This window comes from Nelumbo lutea, chromosome 3, assembly GCF_056320005.1.
Source record: "Nelumbo lutea isolate HS-2025 chromosome 3, American lotus-T2T, whole genome shotgun sequence".
Taxonomy (NCBI): Eukaryota; Viridiplantae; Streptophyta; class Magnoliopsida; order Proteales; family Nelumbonaceae; genus Nelumbo; species Nelumbo lutea.
This window is the reverse complement of record NC_142686.1, coordinates 94,319,403-94,337,682: the sequence shown is the minus strand read 5'-3', so window position 1 is coordinate 94,337,682 and position 18,280 is coordinate 94,319,403. Positions and strand designations below refer to the sequence as shown.

Below are 18,280 nucleotides of genomic sequence, written 5' to 3'. Positions count from 1 at the left end.
TTTTCAACCAATGGATTGGAATGTGTACAAGTCCTGATTGAAACCTTCTGTAAATAGATATTCCCTTTAGTTGAACCAACAAAGCTGATCATGGAGATAGGAATGAGTAGTTATACCTGGCATGAGTTCTTTCCCAATGGTAAGATTTCATTTACCTTGATAATAGTTTGTTGGGTTTTTAGTCTGAAAATTTTGCCTATACTGAGATATCAAAACTGATGCAGTAAAGCATAATATTGGTGTTGTCATTTCCATATGGGCACCTGTTGTTTTGGTAAGCAACTGAGAAGATATGATATTCAAATTGCCTTTGCACTATGTTTTTTTTAGATTCCTATGTGATGTTGTTTGCGTATAGGTGTATTTCATGGATGCACAGATATGGTATGCTATCTTCTCCACCATATTTGGTGGTATACATGGAGCATTCAGCCACCTGGGGGAGGTTAGTGGCCATTTTGTTCTCATGCCTTGATGAAACATGCCATCTCTGATTACATTTGGTGATCCTTCTAGAACAATCACTATTGTTTCTTGATAAAGAGTTTTCAAGTCTTCTTCTTTGCTTGCTTTTTCTTGGTTTAGATTCGACTATATTTTTCTGTATAGAAATAAAGAATAGGAAGCATTTTACTTTATTTTTCCCCGTTCTGAACTTTAGCTATGCATTTTGGCCACCTTTAGATACGTACACTTGGGATGCTAAGGTCTAGATTTGATTCTGTGCCAATAGCTTTCACCGAACGTCTTGTGCCTTTACCAAAAGATGAAATGAAAAGTGAAAATCAGGTAATAAAATTGCCAGAAGATATTATTACTATCCTGTATTTATATTACATGTTGATGCATTTCACAACTCTGGATTTGCTAAGCTCTGAGCTTATATTTAAATATAACAGGGTATCTTCTCTAGAATTATGGAATGTCTTGTGCCTTCATCAAAAGACAAAATGAAAAATGAAAACCAGGTAATGAAATTACTGGGAGATATTATTATCTTGTATTTTTAATTTTACATATTGATGCATTTCACAACTTGGTAAAACTATGATCTTGGTGAGTATTGTGTATGTGGCAATATGCAGTTTCATTTAAAATCTTTGTTGAGTTGCATTTGCCCAACTTGACAGTGAAACTCAACTTTGAATCTGTGATGGGAAACGACATTGATTTTTTAGTTGTAAGTTGGGAAAAATATCAGGGTTTGGGTGCATTGCCCAAATCCTTTTTTGCCTCTTTCAAGAAAAAAAAGGAGATTTGATCAGGTTTGAACTGCAACCTGTTTTTTGAAGGGATAGGAAATCCATCACATGGATGCCCTAGATTGCGGAATAAAGGGGGCGAATGTCAAAAATTTTTATTTCCCTTCAACTGGGAATCGAATTCCCTATTTAGAAAATCATATTTTCAAGGATCATTCTTGAACCATAAACTGAATCAGATCTGAACCAAAAGGAGGAGAGAGATAATACCTGATATAGAGAAACAATATCTCTCAATGGAGGTGTTCACACCCAAGGTAGAAACCAAAATCTGTTCCTACTGAAGATGGCGCAGTGCAAGGTGGAGCAGAATCAACAGTGTCCTTCCTAAGAACTTGATTCTTCCCAAGAATCACCTGGACGACTTGTGAATACAACTCCTACCAATCTTTTCTCCAAAAGATTGAAATCAAGATCCAATCTTGATTTCTCCCAAGGAATGGAGATCGAACTGCTATAGGCGGTGGCTGCAGGAAGGAGGCGGCTAAAGAGAATTTGTAGGGTGCAGAATTCTCTCTTCTGTGATCTCAGCTCTGAAGACAAGACTACTGGTTGTCTGTTGTGTTGGATGTCTAAAGGTTGCCGCTCCCTCTTCCTTTTATAGACTTAAAGGGATCAGCTCCTAATCCCATTAGGAGTTGCTAACCCAAATCATATATGGATTAGAAGTCCTTTTAAGATAATCCTTATCTTATCTATGGATTAGATCAGCCAACTCCTAATCTAATTAGGAAGTTTCCAAATCTAAATCTCATTTAGATCTTGGACTCTCTGAGTGGATAGGGTGTGGGCCCAATCCTATCAGCTGATCTTATCTCAGAATTCGGCCCTTAAAGACTAATCAAATTAGCCCAGTTCGAAATGGGCTTAAGGCCCATTTAGGGTTATGTATTCATTAAGCCTTCCAAACTGTTGCCCAATTGGGCTTCCTTGTATGGCGTGGGACCCAAACATTGATCTACACATTAGCCACATGGGTTTAGCCCAACCTTTGTTACAAGGCCTGGCCGAATACACTGTTATGGACAATGCACCCCCTGAAACCCATCAGATGGGCTCTATGGGCCCAACACTTACCCTAAGTGGTCCCTGGGCCAAGCCACCTTGTAACACTCAGGGACTGTGGGCAGATGCAAGATTAGCCCATCAGGTATTATCCTCAATGGTCTTACACTTAACCTCTTAGCCCATAATGATCATACACTGCTCGACAAGAGAGGACCTCTCCCTCGGCTGCAAGGAACAGTGTTGCACTCTCTCAAGTATGGATCCCGGGAATTAAAACCTATTTGCAAACATTTCGAAACCATAATATATATACTTTTTATCTCATATAAAATATATTTTGCAAAACAAATTTCAACGATTGAAATCGACTGCCGGTAGTCTTGGTTTCCCTCAGTGAGAGTGCATCCCCGATCATTACATTTGTCCGACAAAGGGGCTGATCCTGTCACTATGATCACCCACTCAGATGAATTCTCAGACTGTCCCAACATACCCAGGTTTTGACCCCCACTAAGGATCTCACTGAATGGTACATCAAAGACAGCCCAATCTGATACCTAGTGCAGTATCATAATCGAGTCTAGGGGTCAGGTGTAACTTTCCAGTTTTGCCCATCAATCTCCAAGGTCCAGGGCAATACTGGAAATCTGGTCCAGTTCAAAGATTCAATTAATCTCACACTGTGTGCCTAGGGTCTCACCCTGGTAGCTGAGACAAGCCACCCAACCGACTTGGTGGCACCACAGTGTCAGCCTTGTCTGGATAGGTCTCCCCAGACCGACCCATTGGCTGTGAACATTCTAAACTAATACGAGTCTCATTAAGTGTCCAGTTTAAGGGTATTACACAGAAACATACCAAGGGAACATGAATCAAATATGCACTTTTATTCATTTACAATAAACTCATAAAGTACATCATTTTGATTGAAGCTAAGGGCATACAAAACTGTCTAACATTTTTGGTATTAGCCAATCTGAATTATCAAGACTTGTCATGTCCTGCCAATAATTGCCACTTCTTAATTCAGGCCTTTTTAAATGACAAATCTTTTTTTCCTCTAAAACTGAATCCTCTGAAATAGCAGCATGATGAACGAAGGAACATTGCAAAATTCTCTCAGCTGTGGAATGAATTCATCAACTCTATGCGGCAGGAGGACTTAATCAGTAATAGGTTGAATCTGAATCTTCCTTACATTATTGTCAATATAGGGCTTTAATTATAAGTTCAGCTCCTTGAGTAGGTTTTTTATTGTCCAGGGAGAAAAGCCTGCTTCTTGTGCCATATGCTTCAGGTTTTGTATCTGTTGTCCAATGGCCACCTTTTCTTCTTGCCAGTAAGGTATGTCTCATGTGTTATTTCTTGTGGTCATTTGCCTGATGGATATGTTTTTTTTTGTGTGTGTGTGTCTTGCTTGACTCTTTCATTTAATTTCTGCCTTTACATAGATACCTATTGCATTGAATATGGCAAAAGATTTCAAGGGGAAGGATGATGCAGACCTGTTTAAAAAGATTAAGAATGATGATTACATGCTTTCGGCAGTGATAGAATGTTATGAAACACTAAAGGATATACTACTTGGCCTTATGAATGATGATGCAGAAAAAAAGTAAGGAGTAGAAAATGCTTTTTGTATACCCATCATTTTTCTTCATCTATATTTCTTTGTGTATTAGATGTCATATGACATTTTGGCTTTTCTTTCCATCCAGATTGATTCGTGACATATGTGAGCACGTGGATGTTAGCATAAAGAAGAAAATTTTCTTGAACCACTTCCGAATGAGTGGGCTGCCTCTGCTTAATGAAAAGTTGGAAAAATTGCTAAACCTTTTGGTAACATCTTGCTTCAATGCTGCATTTATTTATTTTTATTGCTGACCTGGAGAATAATCCATGCTCATTGGCTATGAGGTTTTCATACTTTGTTAACAGAAAGAGAAAGATATTGAGCTATACCGGACCCAAATCATCAATGTCCTTCAAGATATTATGGAGATCATTGCTGAGGATATTATGGTTAATGGACCCGAGTAAGATTCTTCATAGATGAAAACTTTGTCAGATAAACAGACTGGGACTTGATTAATATATCCTTTTTTTTCCTTTTACTAGTATTACTTCAAAATATAATCAACATGGAGGTGACGGTCAAGATGAAATATTGGAGGAGAAATCCGAAAATATAAACCTCAGTGAAAAAATGGAGCAGAAATTTGAAAAAATAAACCTCAGTCGTATGCAAAGTAGAGATTGGATGGAGAAGGTACATATCATGCTCACTGTCATTTGGATCATTACATCTTGTACTCTATATTTCTGTATGATCACTCGTGTCATTCATTTTTTCTTTGTTCTGTTCGTGTTTCTTTTATTATTTGTGCAGGTTGTTAGGCTTCATTTGCTTTTGACTGTAAAGGAATCAGCAATAAATGTTCCCACGAATTTGGAAGCTCGACGCCGAATAACTTTCTTTACCAATTCCTTATTTATGAAAATGCCAAGTGCTCCAAAAGTCCGTGAAATGCTTTCTTTCAGGTTAGATTCTCTGTATCCTAATCTCAGTTTTTGTTTCCAGTGACTGGTTAATAGCTTGTTGAGATCTGAGTCTTGAAACCTAGGGTTTGTATTGTGACTTCATGGATGTTAGATTCAAACGTACTTTCAAAATCTGTATTTTGTAGGCTCCGTTTGGTTTGTGGGATAGGAAGGGAAAAAAGGAATGGTCTTCCTTCCCATTTTTGGTTTGTGGGGGATGTCATAGGATGGGATGTGAAAAATGTGGGATTGCAATTCTCAATTCTTGGGAAATCGCCACCATCTTGGTGTGAAAGAAAGTGGGAAAGGAGAGGGAAACTTGCTTAACATAAAAAACAACTTCCTTTGTAGTATTTTTAAGAGTTAATATGAGACCCATGAACCATTAATAAATTATTTATTATTTATAAAATAATTTAATTCAATTAATAAACATATTAATTGATTAATAATTAATAACAAAAATTTAAATTTATAAGTTAATTGATAATGAGTATTAATAAAATAAAATATGAATTAATACTTAGTAATTAATTATTAATTATTATTTAGGCTGATTTTCTCGCTATTAATCATGTGTTGTCGGATTGAAAATTTTGGATTTTCGTCTGAAATTGAGTGAATATCATGCATTGGAAATCTTGAACAATTTTTGGCACCTTATCTCTAGACCGCATGGGATACACCCATGTGTATTTGGTGTAATAATCAATAAGTGTAATAAAGTTTCGATGGCCAGTATCAGATGGTAAACTAATAGGGCCCCAAACATCAGAGTAAACAATATGGAAAGGAAAATCAGATCTATTATTTCTTGAAGCAAAATGACAATGTTTGCTCAACTAACAAGTTTGACATGTGAACTCAGACATTGACATTGACTTGAATAACTCTGGAAACAAAAACTTTAGTGACTCAAAAGATAAATGACCCAAGCTACTATGCCATAAATAAATTTGACTATTATTTGATTGACTCTTAGACTCAACAATTGCAAGGCTAGCTTTGTTCTCCATCATGTAGACGCCATCCACCATACAACCTTTATCAATCATTTTCCCCGAGGCCAAATCCTATATCACACAAGAAAAAGGAAAAGTTACTGAATAGTTTAACGAATTTGTAATATTACTAACAAAAAACAGGTTTATAGGCATTTTTGGAACATGTAACACATTGGAACATGTAACACATTAGGAAGGGAAGTTCAAAAGGAAGGGAGATGGTTCCTTGACCAACTATGGTAGAAAAAGAGCCATCAGCTAGTCTCACCTTGCCCCTACCAAATAATAGTTGATAGGATTGAAAGCAATATGACTTATCAATCATATGGTACGAGGCTCTAGAATCTATTATCCAGGGGGAATCTGAGGGTTGAGAGGACACATGGAAAGCAGTGGCAGGATTACCATTACCTGATGTAGATGCAAAGGAAGTTGAGGGGGTGGAGGGGAATCCAAATGGTCACGAAAAGAATTAATGATATCTTCCTTGGGATCGGTCATGGAGGGGTGTTCCTGGCTCAAGGTAGCAATAGATGGTTGAGACTCCTGAGAGGCTAAGTTTGTTGCATTCAACTTCTTCTAACCTTGCTGTCTTGGTTTCTTATTTTGATATGATTTTTTACTCAGCTCTTGGGCCCACTTTGGCTTCCCATGAAGTTCCCAACATATATCCTAGTTATGTCTAGACTTTTGACAATGAGTGCACCATAATTTATCATTTTCATCAACTTTCTTCCGGAAGTCACTCTTCTTAACGGAATTACCACCTCTTGTAACTACACTCCCTTTAACTGCTAAGGCAATTTGCTCCCTCTCAGAATTATTCATCACATTCCGTTTGCTCTCTTCTGACTATTTTAGGGCATACACTTCTTGCACTGTTGGGAGATCTTTACTTCCCAATATTTGAACCCTAATAGACTCATATGTAGGGTTCAGCCCCAAGAGGAAGGCAAAAACCCATTGCTAGGAAACCAAAGAGTTGTAGGCCTTGGCATCTACATCACATTTTCAGTCTATGTTCTGATAATGGTCTGAGGTTAAGTCTGAATGGTAAACAAAGAGACTCCTCTCCCCCTGCTTACAAGTTGAGGATGCAGCTTGCAATTGATAAATTCTGGTATAATGCCATTGTTCTGAATAAGTGGATTTAGCATGCTCCCAAATCGCATAAGTTGTTTCTACCCACATGAAGGTCTTCCTTACTTGTGGCAACATAGACAATAACATCCATGACATCACCATAATGTTTTCCTGGTCCCACTTATCATGTTCTACACCCTCAGACTTTGGTTCTTTGACTTTACCATTAATATAACCCACTTTCCCCCTTGCAATTATGCAAAACTTGATTCCCGTTGACCATTCTAGATAATTGAGACCATCAAAAGGGATCATAGCCATGGGAAAAGTCATGTCAAATCCTCCATTCACTCCATTTTGACTGGAAGACACACCAGACATACCAAAATCCTCAGAAGACATAGTACTTGTTCTTAGTTAAGCCACAGTTCAGTCAAGGTTCTTGTTCTCAGTTCAGCCACAGTTCAATCACAATTCAGTGCTTGTTCTCACACTACCACCCTACTGAACCAGTTCCAGAGACAAAACAAATCAATTCTAGGTCTGAACAGTCCCTGCGTGTAACACTTCACCAGGTTTTGGCCACACGACTACTGCAGTCTTTAACAAATAAGTAGAAAACTGCTGTCATAGCAGTTCCAGATCATTCAGACCTGAACAGCCCACCTTTCTGGGCACAAAATAGGATCACTTGATCCACACAAGCTGAGAAATCACCCTTTCAAAACCCACTTAACTGGATACAGAAGGATCATATCCATAGAAATTGAGAGAAAATAGAGAAAAGCACCCTTACAGCATATAATCTCCCTTCCCTAGGTGTTTTCTTGGCCCACGACCAAGAGGGAAAGGGAAGAATTGCACAGGATATCCTTTCAGGTCAACCCAATGTACTCTTCCTTAGGTTTGATCCACAAGAAATAGAGAAAACCAGGAAAATTGAGAAAAAATTTGGTCGAACTGCCTCTAATCCAAAATCTCCCGCTTTGATACCATGTTTTCTTGGTAAAGATCAGTAGAAAGGAAGAACGTTTCGAAGAGAGAAGAGAGAAAGATATTTTGGAGTCAAAAAACTTGACTGGTAGCGCCAACTCTAGAATTTTAACAGTTTTAATAGGTTTTTAAGGAGTCTTTTTTCCTACTTTGTTTGAATCAGTCCAAGTGTCCAATCTAAAGTGTGAAAGTTGTGAGTTAGCAAAACATTGTATATCAATCTATACTTTGATTAACAAAAGAAGCATTGTTCCTTTTGAAATTGTGCATACTGATGTTTGGAGACCATATCATATCATTGCTATGGAGGGATTCAAGTATTTCTTGTTATTTATTGATAGTTATTCTCGTTTCTCTTGGGTTTATCTCATGTGTTCCCGTGATGAGGTCCCTACCTTGACCCGTGTCTTCCACCAAATGGTTCTCACTCAATTTGGGGTGAGGATCAAAACTTTCAGATCTAATAATGCCAAAGAGTACTTCACTAAATCATTGAATTCATACCTCCTTAAATATGGGGTTATTCATCAGAGCACCTGTCCTTATACCCCTCAGCAAAATGGGGTAGTTGAGAGAAAGAACAGGCACATCCTTGAGGTTGCAAGAAGCATTATGCTTAATTCAAATGTTCCTATATTTTTTTGGGGATGCAATTCATACGGATGTGTATCTCATTAACCAAGTTCCCTCTCGTATCTTGGGTATGAAAGCTCCCTTCACTTTATCCTAAGAAAGACTTGTTTACTAAAGTCTTTGGTTGCACATGTTTTGTTCAGATTTTGGGTCCTAATCATTCTAAATTTGATCCAAAAGCCTCCAAATGCATTTTCCTTGGTTATGCACAAAATCAAAAAGGATATTGTTGTTATAACCCAATTTCTAGTTCTCAGTTTGTGCCCATGGATGTTACCTTTTTTGAGGATGCTCTTTTTTATCTAGGAGTTTCATCTCAAGGGGAGAGAGAAGAGAGGGGTGTGTTTGTTCCTGAAGTTCCCCTTCCTCTTCCTATTCTTGAAAAGGAATTATTTGGTGCTCTTGATCAGCCTAGGCCAGTTCCAGTTTCCTCTGCAACACCTTATCCAGATACTACCACTTCACCTTCCACTGTTGAGACTACCACTACAAGCCATTGTCTTCTACTAATGATCTTGACCTTCCCATTATAGCCTGTAAGGGGAAACGGAGATGTATCACATCCACTCATATAACCACCTTTCCCCATCCTATAAATCTTATTTGGCATCCATTTCTGCTATATCCATTCCTAAAACTGTGCAGGAAGCTCTCTCTATGCTTGAGTGGAAAGATGCAATGAAGGAGGAAATGAATGCACTCATTAAAAGTGAGACATGGGAGCTGGTGGATCAACCTGAAGGAAAGAAACCAGTTGGGTGCAGATGGGTGTTCTCCATGTAGCATAGTGTAGATGGATCAGTTGAAAGACTATTGAGAGGGAGGCTAGTCAGTAATTTGAAAATGGAAGGGAGAGAGACTATTGCTTGATAATGATTTGGTGTTGAGCTCAGAGGGTTTATCTAAAGTGGTTCATAGCTTACTTTGTTGGGATATGGCAAAGCCTTAGTCGTGTAGGGGTAGGGGATGGTGGAAGTTGGAGGTGGAATGGTAGAGAGCAATAAAGGGAGAGGCAGATGGAGTCAATGTAAAAAGTAGAGGTGGTTTGAGTAGATGGGGGTGCCCTCTTTTTAGCTTTCTTTTTGTCATATATCCAACTGATACACCAAAATTCTTAGGACTTTTGGAACACATCAAGCATGAATAGACCTTCCACTTACACCAAAGTAGTTCTATTTATTGTTCCGTGCTTGGATGGCCATGTGCTCCTTAATATTAGTCTATTAACTGTGGATGAGAGTTGACTGGCTGCTTTTGTTTTCTAACTTCTTATGCTAACTTCAAATAACTTGTCTTTTTCTTGATTTAGTGTCCTGACTCCATATTTCAAAGAAGATGTTCTCTATTCTGTGGAAGAACTTAGAAAGGAAAATGAAGATGGAATATCAACTTTATTTTACCTACAGAAAATATATCCTGGTAATTCTTGATGCTTCATGCATTTTTGTACTTTTTTTACTGAAAATGGTATAAAATAATACCAAATGTTCACTGTGACCGAAAACCAGATGAATGGAACAATTTTATGGAACGTATAAAGGATCCAATTTATGCTGGAAAAGAGAAGTCAGAATTGGTTCGTCTCTGGGTATCTCACAGAGGGCAAACTCTTTCTAGGACAGGTTTGAATGATGAGGAATTTTTCAGCCTATCTTCCTTTATGTTTGTCATCTTTATTAGCATTGCCATCCTGATTAAACTTTTGTATCAGTGAGAGGGATGATGTACTATAGGCAAGCACTAGAACTCCAATGCTTTCTTGAGATGGCAGAAGATGAAGGTAAGCAAGTTGTGCCATGGATGTCTTGTCATTCTTTGGATCAATTTATTCACCTTTTGTTAACATTGTGTTATTGTACCATAGATTAGCAACTGCTGATCCTAATAACTAACCCTGAGTTATAATGTTCATTATGCAGCTATTTTTTCGGGTTACCGGACAATTGATATGAATAACAATCATGCTGAGGCTGTTGCTGCCCGTTCACAGGCTGTGGCTGATATGAAGTTCACTTATGTTGTTTCTTGTCAGGTTTATGGTATGCAGAAAAAATCCGGTGATGCTCGAGACAAGAATTCTTCTCAGAACATTTTGAATCTCATGCAACAGTAAGCTATACTAATTCCGATTCAACTCCTCAAAACTTCTTGAAACCTGTTAAATTGTTCATTAATTTCAATTGTACAAAATCTATACAGGTATCCATCATTACGTGTTGCTTACATTGATGAGGGAGAGGATACAGTGAACGGAAAATCTGAAAAGGTTTATTATTCTGTGCTTCTCAAGGGAGCAGATGAGGTACAGAACTGCGAACAAATCTATTCAACAACTAGTGAAACATAAATTATTGAATATATATGACTTGCATCTTCTACAGAAGTAAATATCCATGTACAGAGTTCATTCAACAATTGATAGAAAGCAGATAAAAACTTCCTATGCTTCAAAATGCTGTTTTTCCTACCAGATATGTGTTTTCTATAACTTATGGTAGTAGGCTTACCAACTATTTTCTGATTGCTCACCATTTTGAAGGTTATTCATGATTCCTGGGATCCATACAACTTGTTAGATTTGTGGGTTAAGTTAATATCACTTCTATGATTTAGGATGATATGAGATTGCACATCTTACTTATTACATATGAATTATGCTTGCCTATTTGATAGGAAATTTATCGAATCAAGCTCCCAGGTCCTCCAACAGATATTGGTGAAGGAAAACCAGAAAATCAAAATCATGCCATAATTTTCACTCGTGGGGAAGCACTTCAGACCATAGACATGAATCAGGTAACAGCCACTTGATATCCATTCATAGGTAAGATAAGTTCAGTCACTGATCTTTTTTCCTTCATCATGTTTAGGATAATTACCTTGAGGAAGCCTTCAAGATGAGAAATGTTCTACAAGAGTTAGTAAAATTACGTCGTAGACAACGGAAACCTACAATCTTGGGTCTTAGGGAGCACATTTTTACTGGAAGGCTAGTCTTATCATACTTCTCTGTACATTTAGTTTGATCTTGAGGAGTTCTGCTTCTGGATTAAAATACAACATAGTAATATTCAAAAGACATATTGACAGCATAATATGATTTGAAGTGCTTAGTTTTGTCCTCTCATGTTTTCAGTGTTTCATCCCTCGCTTGGTTCATGTCCAATCAGGAGACAAGCTTTGTAACTATTGGGCAAAGGATTTTAGCAAATCCTCTTAGGTAAGGATCATCATCATCATCCAAACCTTATCCTAACCATATGGGGTTGGCTACATGAATCCTGTTTTTTCATTCTATTCTGTTTAATACCATATCCATTGAAAGGTAAGGATGTTATGCATTATTACATTTATTCCACTGTATCAGGAATTTGTGTGTATTAATTTGCATAAACTGAAAAATGCATCTCCATTCTGGCAATATGAGATCCTGACCAATCTTGGTTAACTTTTAAAAGTGAATATGAGATTTGAGACCAAAGAGACTTAAATGGACATTCTCTATTGAATGGCAATTTATTATCGTTCATCCAAGATTTAGAGATATATGCATCAATTGATTTATCTTAACAAAAATTCACAATAGAAAGACGCATTTGTTATATAGGCTGATTAATCTTAAAAGGAAACTGCACAGTATAATTGTTGATTAGAAAAAGTTCTAATTGCTGACTGACCCCCCCCCCCCCCCCCCCCCGCAAAAAAAAAAAAAAAAAAAAAAGAAGAAAAAGGTTATATATGCTGTGGACTTGCAAAACAAAGGGCTCTTATATGAAGAAGGCAATCGTTGATCCCTGAAAATGTGCTTGTTTCTGATCCAATCATTCCTAGTCATGCCACTCATAATATTAGCATCTTCTCCTCAGTTATGCTCATTTGAACTCGCTTCTTGATTGTCCAACACATTGTTTCATATAATGCTGGAAGGAAAACTTCCTTTTGGTCTAAGTGCTTAATCCAATTAATCAATGTGATCCTTGCATCTCTTTACCTGTATTCAAATCTATGAGCAACATCCCATTCACTTTCTCCCTCACTGTAAATGATTGAACCAAGGTAATGGAAATGGTTACTTTGGGCTATCTATTGATTCATTAATTTTATTTATCTGCTTCAATTAAGATTGCAATGCATGTTTTATTTCGGTTTGACTTATCTAAAAACTTTTCATTCTAATGCTTCTCTTTATAGTTCTAGATTTGGATTTAGCAATCTATACTCTCTTCAATCAAAGGCTATTTTGTCTGCAAAAAACTTATAGCATGGAATTTCATTGCATAAGTGTTTGATTAATCCATCTGTTAGCAATGCAAAAACATTTGGACTAAGCACTAACCCTTTCTGTGGACTTACCATGGTTAAAAACTCTGTTGTCTCTTCCTAAAGTGGGTTAACATTAGTTATTACTCTATACTACATATTTCTAGTCATGTTAACTGTAGAAACCACTGATGTGGTCCCCACCTCTTTCTATTGTACTCGTATACAACTACTAGTTATTTAAGTGTCAGTCCACAATTAATTGTTAGTCTTTTATTAGGACTTTAGTCTTTTATTAGGACTTTAATTATTGTCTTTTATTAGGATTTTAATTTTTCCATGTAAGCACTCTTATCCTTACTTCAGAATTAATATAAATAGAAAGAGGGGGGCGGCAGATTAAGCATCCTCTTCTTTTCTGAAATCCTTCATTTGAAATCTTCTTCTCTTCTTTTCTCTTTCTCTTCTCATTCTCTCCTCTCATCCCCTTAATTTCCTGTTGATTATACACCACAGCTTGGGCTGTTAGTAGTCTCATACGACTACATTAACTTACCTTGATTTCCCTTTCTTTCTCAAAGATCACCAGACCACCACCTCCTTAGAAATAAATAAATACCATGTGATGGTCAACTGTAAAAGCAAGGCCCTCCTGCGTATGTAAACCTTATTATTGTACATGTCCTTTTATTATTAGACATATTATGAAAATTTGAGGTGCATGCTTCTTATTGGATCTGATCCATATGCATACCTACAGAGGGGAGCTTTCCCATGTATTTTACATCTTGAACAAATAAAACTAACAAGAGAAGATAGTGTGACCAATATTACAGTGGTAGATTCCACTACCAAAAAAAAAAATCCCAAATAACTGGATTTTTCAAATTTTAAATGTTTTAGCTCAAATTGGATGGTATTTAATGGCATTACCAAGTCGATTTTCTGATTGATGTTCATTTCTAACTTAATAGGGTGAGGTTCCATTATGGTCATCCTGATATATTTGACAGAATTTTTCACCTGACAAGAGGTGGAATAAGCAAAGCTTCAAAAGGAATTAATTTAAGCGAGGATATATTTTCAGGTAAATATGTATTCTTAAATATTACAGGTGGATGTATGTCATTAGATGTTTAACTTTTAAATCTCTACAGGATTTAATTCAACTCTTCGTGGGGGGTATGTTACTCATCACGAGTATATCCAAGTTGGAAAGGGTCGTGATGTAGGAATGAATCAAATATCACTTTTTGAGGCTAAGGTGGCAAATGGAAATGGAGAACAGACAATGAGTCGTGAAGTTTATCGACTAGGACGTCGATTTGACTTTTATAGAATGCTATCATTCTACTTTACCACAGTTGGTTTCTACTTTAGTAGCATGGTATGTTTTTCTGACTTGAGTAAGTGTAGAAAATAATTGACAATCTGATACATGCCTTGAAAAATCTCTCATGACTAGGTTTTCTTCTGAAAATGGACGCAAGTTAACTGGATCTTGGGTTTAGGTGCAATGCTTGTGAAGTTTTCATTGGACCTCTAATATATATGTAACTACTGATATTGAAAGCTGCATTTCATGTGGAACAGTTCTTTATTTTTGTTATTTTTCCTATCTATTCAGTAGGAAAAGTTTGCAAAGTGAACATGTATCTTTAAAATTTGAACATTTCCATTGTACCCAAGTCTAGTCCTACCCATTGTTAGACCAATTAGGAAAGATGCTAGAAAAATTCAAGTGCAACAAGGTCTTAGTTTCTAAGTGAAGTAGGAAGTTTTACAAGGTGTTCAGATTGAAAAAGACATGAATTTGGAGAACCTAGTGATTGAAGGGACTCCAAGGTAGTGGGGATGACTAAGAAATCCAGATTCAGTGATTTGGTGTTATAGAAATGAAATGAAGAAGTTCCAGTGGTTAACACAGCGGATGAATCTAAGTATACAATGGGTAGGAAGGGAGGCAATTGCATTGGCTGATTCTTTAGCAAAGCAAGGGGTAATTAGGGATCAGTTGTATTGGGCCGCAATTGTAATTACAGTGCTAGCTCTGATTTAATAGTGAGGCTACATCTCACACCTCCCTATGGGATGCTTGTAACAGTGCTATTTTTGTTCTCAATGAAATTTAATGATCTTTTACTTGTCAAACAAAAAAGTGAAGTAGGAATTTGCAAGAAAAATCAGCCATTTGAAGAATGGAGAAACCTATAGCACAAGATTACTTTTTTTGGTAAAACAAAATTACTATTTATTTTAAAGTTTGTACTTACTACAGAGGTTTGTGGTGTTTCCATTACCAATGTTGCCCCGTCTCTTGATGCCATTTCAGCCTTGGTGGTGACTTTGGTGAATGGTCCAAAGGAGGGAGAAGAAAGGGGAGGAGGAGCTTGGGCGGAGGGGTGGGGCAGAGGCGAGTGAGCTTGCTAATGTTGGTCATCTGAGAATTTCAGAAAGTGGAGATGGGTCTAGAGAAGGTACAGTTGTTGTTCCTGAATTTTGGGATTTTTCACAAGACAAGTTGTCTTCGGATTTTTCTTCTTTTAAGGAGGTGGTGGTTGGTAAGCTAGGTGTAGATTTGGGTTGTAAGAAGAAGGTGGAGGAAAGAGATGATATTTCTGTTAGAGAGTTGGTTCCCAAAAACTCGTAGCCCAAGTAACTCGCCCAATGTTTTAAAACGCAGAGGCATGACGTGAGGCATTCCACTACCTAGAGGCGTGAGGCGTAGTTCAGAACGTAAGAGGCATAAGCCTCCCAAACACAGGGAAGCATAAGCCTCCTTAAGAGGAGCAGGGATGAGAAGAAAGAAGAGGAAGAAGATCTCATTTTCTTTATTTTTAATAAAAATATTTTATATTAAGAAAAATGAAGATGCATAGCACTAGTTGAAATTGAAAGGGGGGGGGGGCTGGGAGTCTGGGGGGTGAAGCCCCCCAACCAAGGGGCCCAGGGGCTTAGTGCCCTGCCCACTTTCTTTCCCCTTCCCTTCCCTTACCTTTCCTTTTCTTTTCTTTCTTTTTCTCTTTCTTTCTTTTCCTTCCCCTTCCCTTTCTTCTTCTTTCCTTTCTTTCTTTTTTTTTTCTTTTTTTTTATGTACTTTTAAATGAGGTGTGCCTGAAGCGTAAGCCTCTAGCACACCTCATGAAAAAAGTGTATGAGGCATACACCTCAAAGGTGTCAGCGCCTCTAGCATACACCTCAAGGCATTTTGGGGGCGCCTCACTTGGGGGCGTGCCTCTAGGTGTACACTTCCTACGCCTTTTAAAACACTGACTCGAACACCATTCATGTCACTAAAGTTTTATCTCATCTAAAACACAGTCTGATTGGAGCAGGGACAACAAAAAATTATAAGAGGGTGTATTTAAGAATGGGGGGGGGGGAAGTTGGCACCAAGGTTTCGGATAGGGTTGAATCACTTGACCACTTCAGTTCAGATTCCAGCTTGGTGAATTTGTCTCAAGAGAAGAGGAAAAATGGTAGAGAGTCTCAAGAGAAGAGGAAAAATGGGGGAGATGAAAATACAGGAAATTTGGTTGGTAGAACCTTCGTTGAAAAAGGGAGAAGGGTGCTTGGCTCTTGAGAAATTGCTGAGAGAAATGTTGAGGTTGGCAAGAGTCTTGGTCTGTTCTTTCTAGGTGGTGAGGCATTTGCTAGAAATGCTATCGGGGAGTTCAAAAGGAAAAGGGGGGAAGATAGTGTAAAGAAGAGTGCAATAGGGGAAGGAGGAGAGGTCTAGAATGAGGCTGATGATGGGCAAGAGGAGATGCTCTAGGGGGAGGATTAGTGATGACATTTTTTTGTTGTGTTTTGTTTTGTTTTGGAAGAGTCAAGTGGTTGTCCTTGGAGCGGGGGTGGTGTCGGAGGTTGGAGGCTTCTAGGAGGTTGGCGTTGAATTGTGTGTTTGGAGTTCTTTTTTTTTATGGCTGCTTGTTGTTGTTTAGTTGGTGTTGTTGCTTTCTCACAGTGATAGCTTGTCACCTTTCTCTTGTACTTAGTCTTATTTTCTTAATGAAAATTTTCTTTATGAAAAGGAAAATCAGCCCCAATCCTTTATATCTCTACACCCCCCTCAAACTAATGCCATGAGGGAGAGAAATGTGATCGACAAGGAACTAATCTCTAATGTAGTGGAAATCAACTTCAATATTCTTGTGCACTCATGGAACATTGGATTAGTGGCAAATCTTTATTGCACTCATATTATTTGCAAATAGGGGAACTGCGGATGAGTGGTCAACTCCTTGGTCCATAAGGACTTTAAGCCAAATGATTTCACAACAGGTAGATGACATACCACAGTATTCTTGATGTCTAGTTGAAAGAGAGGCCAATCATACATTGCTACTTGTAGAGAACATTGGTGTGGGCCCCACAGCTGTGGTCCCACTCTGTCCGTAGGGTAGAATGTATCTGGTCATAGTTGTGGTCAATTTATTATTCTGTTATTCTAGTTGTTATTTACTTTTCAGTTTTATATTGTTATGTGTTATGATGTAAACACCAAGGGCAGATGTGTCCTTTCATGTAACTAGCATAACATATAAATATTAAATTGAAGTGGCGGCGACAGAATATTGAGATTCTGTTCTTCTCCTCAAAACCTATGTTCTACTGCTCTCTCACCACTCTTTCTCCTTCTTCACTTTCTCTTCTCTTCAAACCTGAAGTTTCTTAGTGATCAAGACTGATAGCAGTCTTGATCAACTACATGGTATCAGAGCCAAGTTAGGGTTTCTCATGTGAGCCTAATACCGGCCAACCACATGAGAATCTCCTAGGACTGGAAGCTGAAAAGGAGGAGTTCGCAGACTGATTCTTGGAGATCGCTAGAAGTGCTAGCAGCTATTGGAAACTTGCTAGGGTTGCAGAGTGTTGGTGGTCAGGAAGGATCAGAGGAGACTAGGGTTCGGGTAACCCTAGAAGGCAGCGAACATTTTTTCCTTGTAAGTTATTTACTTTCTAAGAGAAGTTCTATCAGAGAAGATACCTATCTGGAGGGGAAGGCCGAACCATTCTAGGGTTTTCTCTCTTCGATTCACTAGGGTTTTACAGCAAACCCTAGGCCGAACTGTCTCAACTGTGTTTCTCTCTACTCTAGGGTTTGAAAGTGATCTTGCGGCAAGCCCTAGTGTTTGACTGAACCTTGTGATCTACCTAGAGCTGCCCTTAAGTTTATTGGTAGTATTGATAAGATTCTAGGGTTTCTTATTAACCCTACTGCAAGTCTATCTACACAGTATTGATTGGATTATGCAACTGAATTGTTCACTTTAAGGATTTGTTTTCTATTCCCCTTAAGACATTCGGTTGTACCTGCTTTGTTCAGTTTCTCGGACCCCATCACTCCAAGTTCGAACCCAAAGCCTCCAAATGCATCTTCTTTGGTTATGCACAGACTCAAAAGGGTTATTGCTGCTATGATCCTGTCTCAGGGAGGAAGTTTGTCTCCATGGATGTCACTTTCTTTGAGGGGACACTCTATTACCCTCG

General features: G+C 38.0%; 1 protein-coding gene across 1 annotated transcript in view; it reads left to right on the top strand.

The window, feature by feature from the left end:
- The window catches only part of LOC148866954 (putative callose synthase 6), a 91,290-nt gene that overhangs the window by 39,819 nt on the left and 33,191 nt on the right, over positions 1 to 18,280 (top strand). The window contains exons 18-39 of the mRNA XM_088979600.1: positions 58 to 139; positions 225 to 274; positions 359 to 445; positions 685 to 789; positions 900 to 968; positions 3,358 to 3,446; positions 3,533 to 3,614; positions 3,722 to 3,885; positions 3,989 to 4,112; positions 4,212 to 4,309; positions 4,392 to 4,542; positions 4,663 to 4,814; positions 9,837 to 9,946; positions 10,036 to 10,149; positions 10,239 to 10,307; positions 10,447 to 10,636; positions 10,727 to 10,829; positions 11,201 to 11,323; positions 11,398 to 11,516; positions 11,664 to 11,747; positions 13,762 to 13,874; positions 13,945 to 14,174. Of these exons, the coding sequence (XP_088835726.1) occupies positions 58 to 139; positions 225 to 274; positions 359 to 445; positions 685 to 789; positions 900 to 968; positions 3,358 to 3,446; positions 3,533 to 3,614; positions 3,722 to 3,885; positions 3,989 to 4,112; positions 4,212 to 4,309; positions 4,392 to 4,542; positions 4,663 to 4,814; positions 9,837 to 9,946; positions 10,036 to 10,149; positions 10,239 to 10,307; positions 10,447 to 10,636; positions 10,727 to 10,829; positions 11,201 to 11,323; positions 11,398 to 11,516; positions 11,664 to 11,747; positions 13,762 to 13,874; positions 13,945 to 14,174 (2,508 nt within the window). The remainder of the gene's footprint in view (positions 1 to 57; positions 140 to 224; positions 275 to 358; positions 446 to 684; positions 790 to 899; positions 969 to 3,357; positions 3,447 to 3,532; positions 3,615 to 3,721; positions 3,886 to 3,988; positions 4,113 to 4,211; positions 4,310 to 4,391; positions 4,543 to 4,662; positions 4,815 to 9,836; positions 9,947 to 10,035; positions 10,150 to 10,238; positions 10,308 to 10,446; positions 10,637 to 10,726; positions 10,830 to 11,200; positions 11,324 to 11,397; positions 11,517 to 11,663; positions 11,748 to 13,761; positions 13,875 to 13,944; positions 14,175 to 18,280) is intronic.